This window comes from Macrotis lagotis, chromosome 5, assembly GCF_037893015.1.
Source record: "Macrotis lagotis isolate mMagLag1 chromosome 5, bilby.v1.9.chrom.fasta, whole genome shotgun sequence".
Classification (NCBI taxonomy): Eukaryota; Metazoa; Chordata; class Mammalia; order Peramelemorphia; family Peramelidae; genus Macrotis; species Macrotis lagotis.
Genome location: NC_133662.1, coordinates 224,515,721 through 224,535,953, shown reverse-complemented (window position 1 = coordinate 224,535,953; position 20,233 = coordinate 224,515,721). Strand labels below are relative to the sequence as shown.

The 20,233-nt window shown below is 36.4% G+C and overlaps 1 protein-coding gene across 1 annotated transcript in view; it reads left to right on the top strand.

The window, feature by feature from the left end:
- The window catches only part of WARS2 (tryptophanyl tRNA synthetase 2, mitochondrial), a 78,380-nt gene extending 59,953 nt beyond the window's left edge, over positions 1 to 18,427 (top strand). Inside the window, exons 5-6 of the mRNA XM_074188568.1 lie at positions 9,193 to 9,311; positions 12,570 to 18,427. Of these exons, the coding sequence (XP_074044669.1) occupies positions 9,193 to 9,311; positions 12,570 to 13,018 (568 nt within the window). The 3' untranslated portion in view covers positions 13,019 to 18,427. The remainder of the gene's footprint in view (positions 1 to 9,192; positions 9,312 to 12,569) is intronic.
- The last annotated feature ends 1,806 nt before the right edge of the window (positions 18,428 to 20,233 follow it).

Genomic DNA, 20,233 nt, shown 5'->3' with positions numbered 1-20,233 from the left:
TATAAATGCTTTTTATGATTTATTATTAATAATAATATAATTGCATTATAAAATTATATAATATGATACATAATAATCAGAAAATTCAACCAACCCTGAATTTATAAGGCAGTGTGCAGAAGAGAAAAGCAAAGCCAGGAAAAGCAAAAGAATGTGGTATATTCCTGTAAAAATAGTGCCAGGAGAAGATGGCAGTTCCAAGTAGAGGGGTTAGGAATATCAAGGAAGGGACTATCTTATCCTCAGAGAGTAGAACAAAAGAGGAGAGAATGGGGAGTAGGCTGAAGTGATATAGGCTAAACTGTATCACTAGTAGAATGTTAAAAACACCAAAATATGCATAGTAACTCTTTGTGTGATATCAAAGAACTGAAAAGAGAACAGATATCTACTGATTCAGAAATGGATAATCAAATGATGATATAAGCATTTAATCAAGTATTGATGTACTTTAAGAAATAAGGAATATAAAGGATTCTCTATGAATTATGAAGAATCCTGACAATAATACCCTTGATTACAATATACATGGAGGAAAAAAACAAATAAGAAAATAAAAGTGAATATTTCTGTAATGATAGTGACCAAGCTTGACCCCAAAGAAGAGTTGAGTGAGCCTATCATCCCCCTTATTTGCAGAGGTGGATTACCAATGGTGTGGAATATTGTAAATGCTGTAGGTAATTTTTTGAGTTGAATGATTTTTCTGAATTACTTTTATTTCTCCTTTCTTCCTTATAAAAGGAAAGTTATATTTAGAAATTAAATTTAAAAAACAAAAGATTAAGAAAGATTATAAAAATAGCCATTTTCATCAGTTCTCTAAGTGCTACAAGAATCAGCTAAGCGGTGCAGTGGTTAGATCCCTGGCCTTGGAGTCAGGAGCACCTGAGTTCAATTTTGACCTCAGACACTTGACCCTTAATAACTGTGTGACCTTGGACAAGTCATTTAACCTTAATTCCCTCGCATCCAGGGCCATCTCCAGTTGGCCAGGGCCATCTCCAGTTGGCCACTGGATCCAGATGGTTCTGGAGGAGAAAGTGAGGCTGGTGACTTAGCACAGCACCTCCTCGCTCAAATCCACTTCATAGACTTGTCATGGCATCACCTTCCTGATGGAATGGTCCTCTTCAAGAACAAAGGACAAGATGTTACAAGAATTTAGGATAAAGAGAAGTTAGTGGACTAGAGTAGTTTAGAAGGATATGTGAAGCAGAAAAGACTCAGAAATGTGTAATGAGAAATGTGTAATATTGGCTGGATAGAAAAGGAGGGGACAGGGAATGTAAGACAAGAAAAAACATCTGCCAAAGTGAAAGAGAGATTTTAGGCAAACTTTGGAGCTTTGAGTAAATTTTAGGTTAAATGAGACCAAATTGAAAGGCCCTTGATCAGCTCTATCAGGTTGTTTTTAAAATATTTCATTTGTGAAAGGTAGTTCCTTGGGGTGGCTAGGTGGCGCAGTGCATAGAGTACCAGCCTTGGAGTCAGGAGTCCCTGAGTTCAAATCCGGCCTCAGACACTTAATAATGACCTAGCTGTGTGGCCTTGGGCAAGCCATTTAACCCACTACCTTGCAAAAAAAAAGAAAAAGAAAAACTTTAAAAAAAAAAAGAAAGGTAGTTCCTTTTTCTGAGAAATATATAGCCCAAGAAGATTAGGAGGAAATTTGAAGTAGAAGTAATTGAAAAATGGGAGAGAAGCTCATGAGCAAAGCAATCCAAATGGTGGATAAGCTATTTTTTCCATTTATTCATCTCACTGTTGACTCTGATGTGTAAGGCTCCACTACTGTAGGTAGTCCAAAGGTACTTGAAAATAATTTAAAGTAATTGAGTTTCAGAAGATAAAAATCAAAAACGTTCATATAGGATAAAAGTGAGAGAAACTAGAATAATCAGTAAGAATTTGTTAAATAGTGCCTCCTTCTTGCTCTTCACTGCACCAAGTGCTTCTTGTTCAGTTGTTTCACTCATGTCTGACTCTCCGTGACCCTGTTTGGGGATTTTTTTGCTATCTGCCATACTGGAGTGGTTTGCCATTACCTTCTCCAGCTCACTTTACAGATGAGGAACTGAGGTGAACAGGGTGAAGTGACTTGCTCAGAGTCACATAGCCTAGGAAGTGTCTGAGGCTGTATTTGAACTTAGGAAAAGGAGTCTTCCTGACTCCAAGTCTGGCCCTCTATCTACTGTGCCATCCAGCGACCTGAGGGTCAGACAGAAATAGGAAAAGAGAGTTCCTGTTCTCAAGGACCTTACGGTCTGATGGAGAAAAGCAACACACAAAATAAAGCTGAAAAAGGGGAAGTTCCAGACAATGGGACATGGTAGAGAAGACAGAGAAGTCCCCAAGTAGGATGGGAAAGTCAGGGAGGAAATGAAATGTCTGCGCTGAGTCCTCTCTTTCAGTGGAGGTTTTGGAGTTCATGACCCAGGCTCCACTCAAAGGCTTGGAGGGTAATGATGAGGTGTAAGTACAAAGACTGACGGGATGATGAGGTGTTCCCAGTGATGAGCTTCCCGGGTCAAAGTAGTGCAGCCAGGTGGAAAATGAGAAAAGAAAGGAAGGACTGAATCTATGATTTCATTGGCTTAGGCAATTCCCAGACAGGGAACTCTCTCTACCCTTTGAAATTCAAAGTCTTAGAGAGTTGCCTAGAGCATTGTGACTTCCCCAGAGTCACCTAGCCAGATAAGGAAATGTTTATTTTATGGTAAATTTTTAAAAACCTAATTAGGATGAGTGAAAGAAATAAATGAAGAAAGGATAGATGTCACCAGTGGCACCCCTAGGATGTAATAATATATGTGAAAAATGAGTAAAGCCAAAACATCTGAGGTGAAAGGAAAGCTGGAGGAGAAAGGGTGAAAATGCAAACGGTGAGCCACACAACTGTGAAATTAAACCCAGACTGAAATAATGTTAAGTGAAAAAGCAGTGGGCGAAAAGTGAGGACCAACATCTATTGTAGGAGGCAAAAAGAATAGCAGAAGCAGAGGAGGAAAGGTCAGAGGGAACAAAAGACTAAAATCAGATGAAATGGCATGATGCATAATAGAACCAGGTGAAAAAGATTAGTTGTTATTTTTTTCCCTTAAAAAACAAAAGCCAGAAAAATTGTAAGAAAAAAGGCAAAAAACAGATACCAGGCAAAGATACCCAAAGAGTTATTATAAAAGTTAAATGTGTTTTCTGTTTAGTTTGGTTGCTTTGTGAATCTGGAACCATTTTCACATGTGGAAATATTCATTGTGATGTGTGTAAAGTGTATTGATTATGGTCATTGTTTTTTCTGTTAGTTGCAGGCCATTGTGATTTCCTATGGGCTACTGCAATTGCTTTTCAGACTTCAGACTAATTTGGAATTGTGGGAGTTCATGCTGACCTCTGCATGTCAAAGTCATTGTAATTACAAAGAGGAGTAGTCTAGTCTGGTCAAAGAATAGAAATGATTCCAAAATGAGGAGTGTATATCTTTGTGCCAGAAAAAAAACACTTTAGGGCACTAGATATGAAGAATTAAATAAGGACTATTTTAGTACTTAACACTTATGGAGCAATATCCCTGGTTCCACTCAGAACTATCTAAGACACAACAACAAACACCCCTGATAATTGTATCTTATATTTTGTGTACATTCTTAAAAGTATCTTTAAACTGCTAATATTCCAAAAGTAACATCCTTGACCAGGGATCAATGAGTGGACATACTACTGGAGGAAATGAGTCAAATCAATCTTGACAAGCTTGCTATAATCAAGACCAGAAGGAAGAAAAAAGGTGCCACCAAATGGAGGGACTTTAAAAAAAAAAAAGGAAAAGGAATTTCCAGATTGGTTTTCTCATACACCTAAAGACAACAAGAAATATTGTTTCATGGGACATTTCTTTATCTCATATTAGTACTATGATAAATATTTGCAAGAAGATCAACATATAAATAATTGTACCATATATACCAACTTTGATTCAAGGGAGAATTCTTTGATATTTTCAATAAGATTCCCTCAAATTAAATCAATATAAACTTTAATATTTAGTAACTTCACAGCAAAGATTAGAATAATGAGGATGATGGAAGAGATATCAGAAAGCACAATTCAGGAAAAAATGAGAGTCCTTATACTTGTAACTACCCCACATCTTTATGACTTCATATCATGAACACTTTTTTCAGGAAAATAACTTGGGGGGGGGGGGTCAACTAGGTGCACAGTGGATACAGCACAGGCCCTGGAGTCAGAAGTACCTGAGTTCAAATCCGGCCTCAGATACTTCATTGCCTACCTGCTGACCTTGGACAAGTCACTTAATCCATTACCTTAAATGAAAAAAAAAGATTAATTACAAAAAAGAAAATAACTGGTAGAGATGATGCACATGGAAAGCAACAGCCAGCATCACAAAAAAAAGATGCAATTATTATATTTTTCCAGATAGGAAAAGTTATTGATGTGAAAGACTTCAGAATCAGCTTGTGTACAGTCAGATGACCAGCTATCAGAGCAAAGATTACAATTAATAAGAAGGAGAAAAAGGAGAAAAAGAAAGAGAAGGAAGCAGAGATGAAACAGTAGGCATACAATTGCAACAGCAGCTCAATTTTGAATTATTTAAATCAGCAATTGTTAATGAAAAATGGACAAGTCCAGAAATTATAGTATTGCAAGTTTATGCAACAGATTAACCACTATAAATCAGCCACTGCAACAAGATCAAAAGAGCCACAAAAGTATCTTAGCAAAGACTTGACTTTTTGCCAAATGAAAAGATATAGTAGCTAAAGGTGAGTCAATTTTCAAGCATTTATGAAGCATTTATACATTGTCGGAGGAGAGGTTTTTAAGAATAAATTTTTTTCTAGTACTTTACTGCAAAAATGGGATAATCAAATATCCAATGAGATAATGTTTTCTCTTTATTTTGAATGTAAGAAAAAACCAACTTTATAAATTCCTATTCTTTTTCTCACCCACCAAGGAATACCTGTGAGTTATCTTTCCACTTAGTTGTTGGCCCTCTTCTCAAAGACCTTATATGCTAATGGGGGGGGGCAACTTGCACATAACTATGTACAAACAAAATATGTAGGATTAATGATTAAAGGCATCACTGGTTTAGAATATGAATTTATTTGCAAGATATAAAAAATGTTACTGAATGAGATAATTGACATCGTTAATCAGAGATAAGCAGTAGAGAATAAGATCAGTTTAATGAAGGCTTGAAAGGAACCATCTATCACTCAACTGTATATTTTCTAAGCACTGTGCTTCCAGGGATACAAAAAATAGCGAATGAAACAATCCCTACTGACAGGGAATTTACATTCTATTGGTGGAAGCAACAAAGATGCATCTAAGTATTTATGGAAGAAGTATAAAGAGAATAAATACAAGGTAGTTTGAAAGGGAGGATACTAACAATGGATGGAATACACCTTGAGAGAAAAGGCTGATTTTCTGAGGAAGGGAGGAGGAATAGTATAAGCGACATCTCAATCAAACTAAGCCAATTCTCTCTGCAGACATTGAAGGACAAAAAGGGAAGGACAATAAACAGAAAGAAATGGAAAATATCTATATATAAGATTTTGACAATGAACTGATTTCATTTTTGCTATTAGGGACAATGGAGGCACTTGGATTCTAGTGTCATAGCCCCAGAGGGAATTATGAGTGATATCAAAGTTTTATTAAAAAGAACAAAGGTGAGTAGAAGTGATAAAATTGTAATAACATTGAGGGATCTTCTCACAAGGTTTCTGAAAAAGATACCAAAGGAATAAAGGGTGCAGTCATTTACATGTTGGCCCAGAATTAAACAGAAGGTAGGTAATAGATTTCATTGCCTTTAGGAAATTGCAAAGTTCTTTTAATGACTGTAGATCCAAAGATCCATTTTGTGAGTACCAACATTCTACCAGTATTAGTTTATGGCTATGAGATATGGAATACAACATTCTCTGAAGAAATGGAAATATGTGTCTCACAGAGGGTCTTGGAGAAATATGAGGTGATTATAACAGATTGCAATATAGAACTATTAAGGAATTTTAAAGAAGAATAGAACTTTGAGATGTCACAAGGGAAATATATAATAGGAAAATAAAATGCTCATATAACAAGACTGAGGGATAATAAATGGATGTCTATACTGTCAAGAGGAAATAAAGAAAACTTATACTGCAGGCATGGATGGGGTGTAACCTGTTTCCTTGGAAGAGACTTCCAAATAGAGGTGGTTACAGATCCAACTGAATATTCCACTCATCAGAACAACAGTCAGACCTTTCATTACTTCTCTTCATAGACCCTTTAGCCGTTTTGCTGAAGCCTAGCAAGGACTGAACAGAAGGTATTTGTCTAGAATCTTATAAATCTAATCAAAATGATTTTAAATTGCAAAAGAATAAGAATTATCTATTATAAATCTAATCAAAATGACTTTAAACTGCCAAAGAAAAGGAAAGAGAAAACAATAAATATCAATCCACCAAGCTAGATACCATACATAAAAAAGGTAACTACAGTGTGGGAATAAGAGTGGCAATTGAGATATCCAGAAAATAAAATCCAAGAGAGGAATCAATAAGAAAACATAAGGTCTCAAATCTTCTCACACATATGCACAAAGTATAAGTAATAATGTGGGCTAGAAGTCTGAACATAAGAAGACCCCATAGCTATCACTGAGGTTGCATAAGATGAATGTCTAGAATATAGCTCTAGATGGATAAAGGTATATTCCAAAGAAACAGTATATTCAGCAAAAAACAAGAAGGAAAATAGATAACTGGGGAAAATGCACTATATAGTCTTCACTGTGCTTAATTCTCATGCTCTAGTGAGATTTCTATCTTCCATATATCCATAATATGCTATATTCATTTTTTAGATTATCTTCTTTTTGGATTTAAACAGAAATCTTTTAGCCTCTCCCTTCTACTCACAAGCATCACTGATTATAAAGGAATGACCATGAGTTGCTGGTGTTAAAAGGAAAGGAATTATGAAGAAAAAAATTTAACTTTCAGAAAAACTATTGAGACAGGATTCAGAGAAAATTGTCTTAGATCTTTGTCTTTTCTTTTTTATCAGGCAATAGGAATCCTATTGGGGGGAAAAATTCTTTGGGCAGTATCCATAATCAAGAGTTTTATTTTGAACTAAGAGATGGAACCCAGTCCAGGAAGAGAAAAAGCCTTTCTTAATTAGAAGGCTGAACTGGAAAGGTTAACTAAAAGCCTGAGACACATTAATTTGTGCCAAACTGAAGTAAGTGAGATTGAACTGGTAAATAATCTGTCTTTGAACTCTGAATCCTGATATGTCTACACTCCAGGATAAAATAATTTTGTATGGTCTTCATATCTTGTGCTACAGTGGAAAAAGAGGAAAAGAGTTGCAGTAGATAGTAATACCAGAGACAAAAATGGTGACTGTTGATCTGATTGTGTTTCTCCAATAGCATTCTATAGCCAAATGGAAATTATTTTGGAGAGTAGGTTATTTTTTGTCATATATGTGTGTGTCTTCTCTTTCAGCACAGATAACTAAAAATTGAATGTATATATGCATAGGATATAAGATCACAACTCTAAATGAACTGGAAGTAAAGCTTGAGTCAAACTCCCATATTTTCTACATAAAACCATGGCTTACAAAAGTGAAGTGACTTAGCCAGCTAATAAGTATCTGAAGTAAGATCTGAACCTGTCTTCCTAAGTTAAAGTCCAGTGTTCCTTACACTACATCATACTGTGTGACAGTGATAGAATGAGGTGCCCCCCCCAAACCAAGCATTCTAAAACATATACATTCAAAATGAGTCCCATCCCTAGCAAAGCAGATATCTTGAGAGAAATTCTCACAATAGGTTTGGAATTACTCTTTCAAAAGAGCTTCAAAACTCCTTCATTTACAACACACTGGTAATCCTACCTGGTTTTTGACCCCAATAGGACTATCTAGCCTCATTACCCATCTATTGACCTAGCTTGGCTCTGAATGACTTCTAATTTTCCAAAAATTAAATCCACTCTCAAGGGATCAAAAATGATACCAATTAGAAATTTGATTTTTAAAAATGTGCCTCAAGCTCACATAAGACCATGGTGGGCTTTTTTTGAAGTTATTCAAAGAATAACTATAAATATACTATAAGCAGGAAAGCTAGTGGGAAACCATATGTAACTGTAGAACATGATAGTAAAAAAATATGAGATTTTAAAAGCCATTTTGGTTTGTAATATAGCCTTCAATTTTAAGACACCTTATGAAAAAATTAAAACTTAGTATTAATCTCCAGGTAATCCTTTTTATTTAATGTTAGCAAAACCCATTCTTTGTCCTTCTCTTCATGTTTTGAAAGATGAGATTTCAATCTTGTGTTGGTACGCACATTAGTTCCACTCTCTCATTTTGAATTTTGACAAATTCATGTATCTTATGATCAGTGACATAAATTAATGAAGTTAGGTATGCAGTCTCTAGGTTATCTTTGTATACCAAAAGGTGATTTTCATTTTTCTTGGAAGTTAACTTGAAATTTAAACTTACCACCTTCTCCTTTTTAGGCCTATACTCTACCAAATATATCCAAATAGGCTCATGTTATCTGTTATCTACAACCTGTGGGTAATTCACCAAGATAATGAGGAACACTGGCAGAAAAAGCCTCAGCTATTTATCAAATGACACTAGTTAATTATTGTGAAAGCTATGCTCTGTACAGTCATTCTCCAAGCACTCTGGTGGCCTCTAATTTTCTCTGAGCCTTTCAAATTCTGTGAAGATTTAGAAACAAAATTGATGCCAGGGTCTCAGATATTCAGAGTGGGGGTGATAAGGATATGAGAGGTATGGATTTAAATTGCAACTATGCCATCTTAATATAGAGCATAGGCTGTTTTAGATACCTTTTCTTTTCCCTGGAACAGGTTATTACTTAGTGTTTATAGGTACACTTTAGTGATCTAGGCAAAAAAAGAAAAACAAAAAGCTCATAAAACTTGATTGAACAGCAGTCTCCTTGGCATCTGTGTAACATGCAAGACTAACCTTGGGTCTTTTCTCCTCGGTGCTTGACAAACATTTATGAAATAATGGTAGTGAAATAAACCTAGGAAAAGCAGAATCCTGAGTATCATTTTTTAAGACTTTTTATCTGTCTTTTATTAAAAGGTCCACACATGTCCCTGTTGGGGAAGATCAAGTCACACATATGGAATTGGTCCGAGATGTAGCCCAGCGTTTTAACAAGAAGTATGGGGAGTTCTTTCCGGTACCCAAATCCCTTTTAAGTAAGTAATAAGTCTGTGATTATTAGATTGTGGTTGATTTTGAAGTTGCCAATCTGTTCTTGCAGTCTTGTGATTAAATTTGGGAAATGTGAACTGTGAAGAAGGTAAAAGCTAGGTGACAATCTCAACTTAGAATGTTGAGAAAGAAAGGGGAGGAGAAGGAAGAAAGAAAGAATGAAAGGAAGGAAGAAAAAAGGAAGGAAGGAAGAAAGAAAGAAAGAAAGAAAGAAAGAAAGAAAGAAAGAAAGAAAGAAAGAAAGAAAGAACGAACTTCTAGAAATACCTTTCCACTGGAATCCAACTGAGCTCACCTTTCAACAAAGAAAATCAGTTAAGTGAAAAAGTTTGAAAACAGTGACTGTCAGACAGGGTACATCACCTTCAGAAGTTTCTCTTCCTCTCTTCCATTAAGAAGGAAATTACATTATCTGTTCTCTAGGACCATTATTGCTTTTTTAATTACTCAGGGTTTGGCTTCTTTTAATGAACTTTTCAGTTGATATAATTTTAGGTATTAAATCTGCTATAATTTTTTGGGGGGCAGTTATTTCACTATGTATCAGTTTATATAAATATCTTTATGTTTCTTAGAATTCTTTATCATTTGTCACTGTACAATATTTGGTTATATTCACATATTATAGTTTGATAAGTCATTCTCTAATCTGTGATTATCCATGTATATTCCTTGAGTATCTTGGAGTTTTTTAATTTTTTTAAAATTTTTTTTAAGGCAGTGGGGTTAAGTGACTTGCCCTAGGTCACACAGCTAGGGAATTATTAAGTGTCTGTGGCTGGATTAGAACTCAAGTCCTCCTGATTGCAAGGCCAGTGTTCTATTCACTGTGTCACCTAGCTGCCCCATCTGATGAATTTTGATTTTAAAAAGATTGACTTTTTTTTCTCCAAAATATGTCAAGCATATTTTGGGTATTTAGTTTTGAATGAATAAATGTCTCATTCTCCCTTAGTCAGTTCATGATTTGGGGAAAATCAGTTTTTCCCTACCTATTTTTCTATGTCTCATTTTTATTATTGGAATAATAAGACATGTCATAGCAATAGAAAAAATAAATTATGAGGGTTTGAAATACCAATATAGATTTAAAGTGCTCTCTAAATACTACCTAGACATAAGAACCAAAAAAAGGGACTGAAAACCCAAAGAAGTATATAAATTAAAAGAATGCTCATGAAATTACAATACTGTGATATAGCTAGCTCTAGATGATTCTCTTTGCCTTCCTAAAAAAGCATCACAGAATTGGAATGAGTCCGATGTTACTTATATCCAAATCTTTAACTGAGGTTAACTTGATATTTTCGTGTGGAAAGATGGGTGGTGAACCTCATTTATGAACTATTTTGGTAATAGGAATAAACTTCTGACAGGAGTAAAGATCTGTGTAGCCTATTCATCTTTACTACAGCTCCCAAGCAAAATTTAACTACATAGTTTCTATGTAGTTTTTAATTATGTTTCATATTCATTATGTATACTTATAAATCCATAGTAGATGCAAATTGTGAGTTTTCTTAATTGGTACAAAAGAACTTAGGGAAACCCATAAACATTCAAGGAAAACTTCATTTGTACAAGGAGTTATATTTTCATGAGAGAGTCAGTTAGTCAACAAACATTTATTAAGAACCTTCTATATTGGTTATTGTACTTAGTGCTAAAGTTACAAAGAAAGGCAAAGGATAGTTCCTACTCACAAGGAACTCCCAGTCTAATGGATGGGACAACATTCAAACAATATGTATAAATAAACTATATGCATGATAAAATGGGGAGAATGAATGGAAGGAAAACACTGGCATTAAGGAGAATCAGGAAAGACATTTTAGAAGGAAGCACTTCAGGTAGGACTGGAAAGTCAGGAGGTAGAGAGTTCCAGCTTCTAAGGATAGCCACAGAAAATGCATGGGGTCAGGAGATAGATTATCTTGAGCAAGAAACAGTAAGGGGATGCCATTGTTACTGCATTGCAAAAGATATAGAGTTGAATAAGATATAAGGAGATAGCAAAGTATAAGACTGCAAAGGGCCTTGCATACCCCACTGAGGACTATAAGGTTATATTATCCAAGCCATCCCCACTTTATGAACTCCTCCTACAATTTCCCAAGTAGACTTGCTCTCAAAGCTGCCGATGCTAGTTTTGAACAGTCCAAAATAAATGATGGAACATGATATGATGGTGGGGGGGAACCACCAGATTAGGGGTAAGATTTTATTGTTAATGTTGTTTAGTCTATTTCAGTCATGTCTGATTCTTTTGTGACCAACCCCATTTGGAATTTTTTTGGTAAAGAAACTGGAATGGTTTGCCATTTCCTTCTCCAGCTCATTTTACACATGAGGAAAGTGTCACAAATAGAATTAGTGACTTGCCCAGAATCACATAGATCAGATTTGAACTCAGGAAGATGAGTCTTCCTGACTCCAGGCTCAGCACTCTATCTACTGTACCACTTAACTGCCAGATTACTTAAAAATACCATTTTTTCAACTAATTGACTATGTCAACTTGAACAAATAATTTAACTTCTCTTAGTTCTGTTTCCCTATTGATAAAATGATAGGGTTAGATTAGTTAAATAAGAAAGAAAAACAAGTAAAAAATTCTTTCAATGCAAAAGTACTATAATCCTATAATCATTTGGAAGTTTTTCTTATATTTGTGTATCCCCTAAATAATTATGCATCATATTATAATTTTTCTACTGGTTATTTTAATTCTGCTCAACAACAGATAAGTCATTTATTATTACTTATGAAGCATACACATATACAATATTAACCAGTTGGGGAAAAGTTCACAGAAAACAGAATAAAACTTATTTTTATTTTTAGACTTCTACCCATTAACACACCAAAACAGCAACCCAAATAGTTCAGTAACTCTGTAGTATGTGTAATAAGGAAATTCATAGATCATAGAAAATTTAAATTTAGAGAAGCTAAATTAAGATCTCACATGAACTGCTTCAGTACTAATGTGGTCATCATTAATCTTCAAAAGATGTCATTAATCTTTGAAATATGTCATTAATAGGTACACTAGTTTGTATTTCAGTTGCCAAACATTCATTAAGTAGCTACACTGAGCTAGACACTGGAGATCACAACATTGGGGTTTTTTCCCCCACCTTCTATCTGATATATTCTTCCTTTAGAACCACAGCTGCTGAGTCATTAGCCATCCCTCATTTAAATAGCTAGGAACTAACCATTTTTGTTCTTGTTCTTAGCCTCTATGAAAAAGGTAAAATCACTCCGTGATCCTTCAACCAAAATGTCAAAATCAGACCCTGACAGACTCGCCACCATTGGGATAACAGACAGCCCAGAGGAGATTGTGATGAAATTTCGCAAAGCTGTCACAGACTTTACTTCAGAGGTGACCTACAATCCATCCACCCGAATGGGTGTCTCCAATATGGTGGACATTCATGCTGCAGTGACAGGCCTCACAGTAGAAGAAGTGGTCCACCAAAGTGCGGGCCTTGATACTGCTCGCTACAAAGATGTGGTGGCAGCAGCTGTTATTCAGAAATTTGCACCAATTCGGAGTGAAATTGAGAAACTAAAGGTGGAAAAACACTATTTGAGGAAGGTTTTACATACTGGGGCAGAAAAAGCCAAAGAACTAGCAAAGCCAGTCTGCCAAGAAGTCAAAAAATTGGTAGGATTTTGTTAGAATAATGATCAAATAATCATGAATGTCTCTAATGAAGGCAACTAATGGCATACCCAGAAGACTGTACTATCTGTGACTCTTTTGTTGGACAACCCCCCCTGCTGACTTCAGATGAGGAAGTAGTGTTTTGTGACCTGAAATCAGTATCATTATTCCAAATCTCATAAACAAAATTTTGATATCAGAAAAAAAGAAATAGAAAATTAAAGCAGTAAGCATGACTAAATACTCAAAAATACCATACTTCTTCGTCTTCTTCTTTTTTAGACTTTTTGAGATCAAGGTTTGAGTAATCCTGCAATTTTTTTCCCTCACCAGTTGCCATCTCATTGATTTTATAAAAGTAATTTTGAATAGCTCTCCTCTGTGAGGTAGAGAGCAAGAGTTTGGAAGACAGAAGAATCATTTGCATAGTTAAGGGCAGGGGAAGTGAGGAAATAAGTATTTATATAACACCTACTATAGGCCAGGCTATATATTCAAATTAAAAGCCCCTCTTTACAAGTTGTTTACTTTTAGCATTTAAGCACTATTCTTTACATATAGTAAGAATTCTATAAATGCTTTGTTCATTCATTCATTTGATTTATGTAATAATAGCTTTCCTCTCAAGTTAAGCATTAAGTAAGACATTGTAGGTCAACCTGTATGTGGAATATTGTTCTTCAAGAATATTACAGCCAATTTTTAACTGACATTTAAAAAATGTTTTAAACAATTTTATATTATCACAATAATATTCTTGTGAGAGTAATCATAACCCCCCCCCCCAAAAAAAAAGGATAAGAAACCTCAAGAATAGTGAGAGAAGAAAAAAATGTAATTCAGTCAGGGTTCAGATTCTAATGGCTCTGTTTCTGGGATGAGTTGCCTTCTTTATCATAAGTCCACCTAAGAAGTTGCTTCATTATTTTCCCCACAGTTGTTATTATTAGCTGTATCTCCCTCCACTCTGTTGCTCCTCACTCTCATCTATTCCTTTCTCTCTCTCCTTTAATCCTGTCCCTGTTCAGAAGTGTGTTGTATCTGAGTACCCTCTCCCTCTCTTCTATCACCTACTTCCTCCTCTCCCCCCCATTCCCCCTTATCTCCTCCCTTTGTCTCATTTTGCTCTAGAGTAAGATAGATTTCTATACCCTATTAAGTGTGTATGTCATTTCCTCTCTGAGCCATTTCTGATGAGAATGATGGCTCACTCATTTCCCCTCGCCTTCACTTGTTCTACTCCATTGAAAAATATTTTTTCCTTGGTTCTTATGTGAAATATTTTAGCCCTTTCTTCCTCTCCTTTCTCTTACTCCCAGTACTTTCCTTTATCACCCACTGACTCCTTTTTTTACTATAATCATTATACTCCACTCCTTCCTGTGCCTTGTCTATAAATATGCTCCTTCTGACAGCTCTTATTTATGAGAAAGTTCAAATGAGTTATCAGTCTCTTCTTCCCATGTAAGAATACAAACAGTTCAGCATCATTAAATTCCTCATAGTTAGTCCTTCTTGTCCACCCCCTCTATGGTTCACCAGTCCTGTACTTGGAAATCAAACTTTCTGTTCAGCTCTGGTTGTTTCAATAGGAAAGTTTGAAAGTCCCCTGTTTCACTGAAAGTCCATCTTTTCCCCTGAAAGAGTATATTTAGTTTTGCTGGGTAGTTGATTCTTGGTTGTAAACCAAGATCTTTTGCCTTCTGGAATATCATATTCCAATCCATATGAGCCTTTAATGTAGATACTGCCAGATCTTGTGAAATCCTGACTTTAGAGCTACGATAGCTGAATTACTTGTTTCTGGTAGCTTTTAGCATTTTCTCTTTGACTTTGAAGTTCTGGAGTTTGGCTATAATATTCCTGGAAGTTTTTCTTTTGAGATCTCTTTCAGGAGGTGATCATTTAATTTCCTCAATTTGTATTTTACTTTCTGCTTCTAGAATCTCAGGGCAGTTTTTTCTATATTATTTCTTGAAAAATGAAGTCTAGGCTCTTTTCCTGGTCATGACTTTCAGGTAGCCTAATAATTTTTAAATTATCTTTTCTGGATCTGTTTTCAAGGTTAATTGTTTTTTTTTTCTCCAATGAGATATTTCACATTTTCTTCTAATTTTTGGTGGGTTTTTTTTGATAGTTTTATTTTTTCCTGGGTTCTCACAAAATCATCAGCTTCCTTTAGTTCCATTCTGCATTTGAAGAGTTATTTTCTTCAGAGAGCTTTTTCATCAGCTGGCCAATTCTGCTTTTTTAGGCATTCTTCTCATTTGCCTTTTGTTGATTTTTCCATTTGGCCTAAACTGGTTTTTAGCATATTATTTTCTTCAGTTTTTTGGTTTTCATAATTAATCTGCATCACTCTCATTTCTCTTCCCAATTTTCCCTCTACCTCCCTTAATTGCTTTTCAAAGTCTTTTTTGAGCTCATCTATAGCCTGAGCTCATTTTCTATTTCTTTTGGAGGTTTTGGGGACACCAGCTTTGATTTTTGTCATCATCTGAGTATGTGGTCCTCTGTGGGACCAAAGGAATTTTTTATGGTCTGAGTCTGATTCTTCTTTTTTCTGTTGTTTGCTCATTTCCTCAGCCTATGACTGATTCACTGCACTTCCAAGGCTTTGGGGGGGTTCTGGGGACAATCCACAGGGATCTTAATTCCTCTAAGGTCTTATGAGAGGCTTCAGGCCCTCCTCTCTTTTCTGGAGCTGTGAGGATGATCCCTGCTCAGCTATGGTAGTGTGGAAGCCCAAACTGCAACCTGGATCTGAGTGTGGGCAAACGGCTGAGTCCTGTCCCAGGGAAAGCAGAGAGATTTCTGCAGTCTCCCCCAACTCCCTTACCATCTATGGGCTGAGAGCTCTGGACATGCTAGGTGGCTCTGCTGACTCCTGCTGCAGGTTCTCACTGCAGGGCTGCTCTGAGGCCCAACTCACACTCTGGTGTGGTAGAGTTCTCTCACCATCCCTTCTGGCTGTTCCTGATGATTAAACTGCCCCCTCTACCACAGACCCAGGCATCCAGCCTGGCTATGCTGTCCTGTGCTGTGGCTGCAGCTGTGCTGCACTTCTTTCCAACTCCCAGTCCCAGTGGAACAGACCTGTCCTGGACCTCTTCTAAGTTGTTTTGGATTGGGAAATTGTATCACTCAATCTTTCTGTGGGTTCTGCTCCCTCTAGATTTTGGCTAGAGTCATAATTTGATGGCTTTTGGAGTTTTTTGGGGAATGAGTTTCCAGGAATTCCTGCCTTCATGCTGCCATCTTGGCTCTACCCCCTAACTTTTAATCAAGAAGCTGAATTCAAAAATGAAAAAATCTATATGATAGTTATTCCATAAAGGGAGAGTATGTTGTTTTTATGCTTCTGGTATATTTTATGGACAACTGGAACCAATGAATCTAGCCAGCCATCTGTATAGTATCAGTCAGCCAGTTCAGATTTCTATGTAGTGTCACCTCAACCCAGAACACAGTATGGGCTCTCAATAAATATCTAATGAAAGATCGAAAATAGTCCAGAGATTCTTCACAAAGCGAAGAGAGATTTTTTTTCCTTGCCAATTTCTACCAATGCATATATTCCTAGTTCAAATCTATAAGAAAAGGAGTTATAAGAAACAGACATTTCCTCTCTTCAGCTCTTAGGATTTCATCAAAGATGTTCAGGGACAGGCATCACTAGTCACTCTTTGCAGGCTTTTTGAATGGTTTCCTAGGAAATATATCAATATATCACCTCTCTCTCTCTCTCTCTCTCTCTCTCTCTCTCTCTCTCTCTCTCTCTCTCTCTCTCTCTCTCTGTTTTCTGATTCATTGTTAGTTTGAAGTGTTATAGTTTATTACCATGTCTCCTAGATCTGCTACCCTAACTCACTGACAAACTTCTAGACTTCAATCTCTGTACTCAAATGAATGGAGTATTGGAAGTTGGATTGAAAAAAAAAAGTTGAGTTTAGCAAATGTAAGTTAATATCTTGCTTGCATTCCTCTGACCCTGAACCAAGTCCACAGTTATTCTCTTTGGAAATTTACTCTTCAGAATAGAGGAAAGAGAGACAAAACATGAAATATTTTATGTCTCCCATCTGAAGTTTTGTGACCATATTCAGAATTGGCAGGGATGATTTTGTAAATTTACTGCATCCATTCACAACATAGAATCCAGGTTTTCATTTTAGGTGTTAAAATTTGAGGGGATTAATCTACAAGTGACTTATCTTTAATACCTACCACTAAGTAAACCCATTATTATGTCCTTTTGGAGAGCCTGTTGAGAACAATTGAAGGTAGAAGTGAAGGGGCCTAAAAAAGAGGTCTCAGAAATTGAGAATTTCCCTAAAAGGGGTGACTTGGCTGATGACCAGCTGACATTTGACTATCCTAATTATAACAATGAAAAATGATCTCTAGAAAAAGGCATGTGTAAAGTGAAAACCAGACCCCCGCATGGGTGGGCAAGAGATCTCTTCTGATACAAAGAGAGGTGTACCAGAAGAAGTCTCTTGCACCTGAACTAAAAACAACCACAGGACCACAGGCGAGGTTTATGGCAGCTCTGAGGGAACAAACCTTTCCTCTCCTCAGCTCACAGTAGAAAAATAGCCAGCAGTGGAATTTTTGAAGTTGATGGTTCCCCAGTGAATGATCTTATTTTTTCCATTGATTTTATGGCCTGCCTTTTTCTAATGCCTATGTAATACTTGCTGCTTCTTATTCATGAGATCCTTAAGGCTCCCACATGCTCAGTACTGAGGAGGCATGAACTGTTGCAACTTCTTGCTAACTTTGGCCCTTTGATAATCAAACAACCACCACGTGTTTGACCCCAAGAGCATCCTAGAAACCATGCTTCTTCCTCTGATCCATGTTAATACCAAAGCCTGTTGCTCCTGCAGTTTCCCCCATCTATGGCACATCTGTTTCTTCATCTCCACAAGTTACTACCAACTTCTCTCCTAGCCATTATGCTTTTCCTAGTAGAGTCTTCCTATCTTCAGTCTAGTCCCTCTCCTTATAGAATATACCAGTCAGGATCTTCCTTAACTCTTCTGAACTCCAGAGGTGACTTGCTGTCCCTGCTCTGAATATATAACTCTCCCTTTCTCTCTGCTGCCTCTCCTTCATACAATCATTAGCACGCCTCCTAATACCTCCACCACTTCTTTACAATCTTTCTTCTCATCCCTTGTCCCTGTTCATGTTGAAGAGCTTCTCAGAGATCATACTACCTAATTAGCTTTCAGAAAGTTCTTTTTTGCAGACACACTTCTAAGAAGTGAATCACAAAGCCCTTTAAACCCTTTGATTAGCTGAGAAGGTAAGCATTAACAACCCCATTTTATCTGGCCTAATCCCCAATATGACAACCATTGCCACTCTTCCAAAATTCATAAGTAATACATATATGTATATGTGCATATGGTGTTCTTACATGTGTCATTTATCATCTAATATGTAATACATATATATATTACATATATTTAGAATATTTATAATATATGTAATACATAAAAAACATTATGAAAATAATACAAATTCACATTCTTTATGTATAGATACACACAAAAATTTCTTTGATCCCTTTTCCAGATTGTACTCATTTCCTGTTTGAACTTGTCCTATTCTCATTTCACTAACCATTTTCACAAGATTCTCTTCTCCAGTGATAGCAGATGATGATAATTTGAATCACATTCTTGCTCACTACTGTTTATCACAATTCAGACCCTGCATTATACTCCATAAATCATCTGCTTCATTTAGCTAAAGGAAGATGATTCAGTTTAGTTTGCATTTGTCTTCATGTGTATTTATTTTTTGTTTTTTTTTTTTAAGATTTTATTTGAGTTTTGAGTTTTCAATTTTTCTCCCAATCTTACTCCCCCCCCCCCCCATGGAAAGCAATATGTCAGTCTTTACATTGTTTCCATGTTGTACATTGATCCAAATTGAGTGTATTGAGAGAGAAATCACATCATTAAGGAAGAAACAAAAAGTATAAGAGATAACAAGATCAGACAATAGGATATTGGTCTCTTTTTTTCCCGAAATTAAAGGGAATAGTCCTTGAAATTTGTTCAAACTCCATGGCTCTTTATCTGGATACAGATGGTATTCTCCATTGCAGACAGCCCAAAATTATCCCTGATTGTTGCACTGATGGAACGAGCAAGTCCATCAAGGTTGAACATCACCCCCATGTTGCTGATAGGGTGTACAGTGTTTTTCTGGTTCTGCTCATGTCATTCAGCATCAGTTCATGCAAAACCCTCCAGGCTTCCCTGAATTCCTGTCCCTTCTGGTTTCTAATAGAACAATAGTGTTCCATGACATACATATACCACAGTTTGCTAAGCCATTCCCCAATTGAAGGACATTTACTTGATTTCCAATTCTTTGCCACCACAAACAGGGCTGCTATGAATATTTTTGTGTAAATGATATTTTTACCCTTTTTCCATCATCTCTTCAGGGTATAGACCCAGTAGTGGTATTGCTGGATCAAAGGGTATGCTCATTTTTGTTGTACTTTGGGTGTAGTTCCAAATTTCTCTCCGGAAATGTTGGATGAGTTCACAGCTCCACCAACAGTGTAATAGTGTCCCAGATTTCCCACAACCCTTCCAACAATGATCATTATCCTTTCTGGTCATATTGGCCAGTCTGAGAGGTGTGAGGTGGTACCTCAGAGAAGCTTTGATTTGCATTTCTGTAATAATTAACGATTTAGAGCAATTTTTCATATAACTATGGATTGTTTCTTCATGTGTATTTATAAGCAGATTACTAAAAATTGGGGACCTGTACAGAGGTTGAAAGGGGATATGGGGGGGGGGAAGCTAGGTGGCACAGTGGATAGAACACCAGCCCTGGAGTCAGGAGTACCTGAGTTCAAATCCAGCCTCAGACACTTAATAATTGCTTAGCTGGATGACCTTGGGCAAGTCATTTAAACCCCATTGCCTTAAATAAACAAAACAATTTTAAAAAAGGAAAAAGAAATGAGATGTGAGATGTGACTAACATGTACAAAGTCCTAATGGATAAGGATTAAGGTGGCCTTGGAGCAGTGCACTAAGTCCTAGCATCCCCTAAATCTAAAAGCACACAAGTAGATGCAGTTGGTATTCACAATAAACTGATAAGAGTGCAGGAAAGGGTAAAGATGAAAAGTGTAAACAAGTCCAAGAAGGATTGAAATTCATGGAGGAGAGGTTCTTATTGTGTTTATGG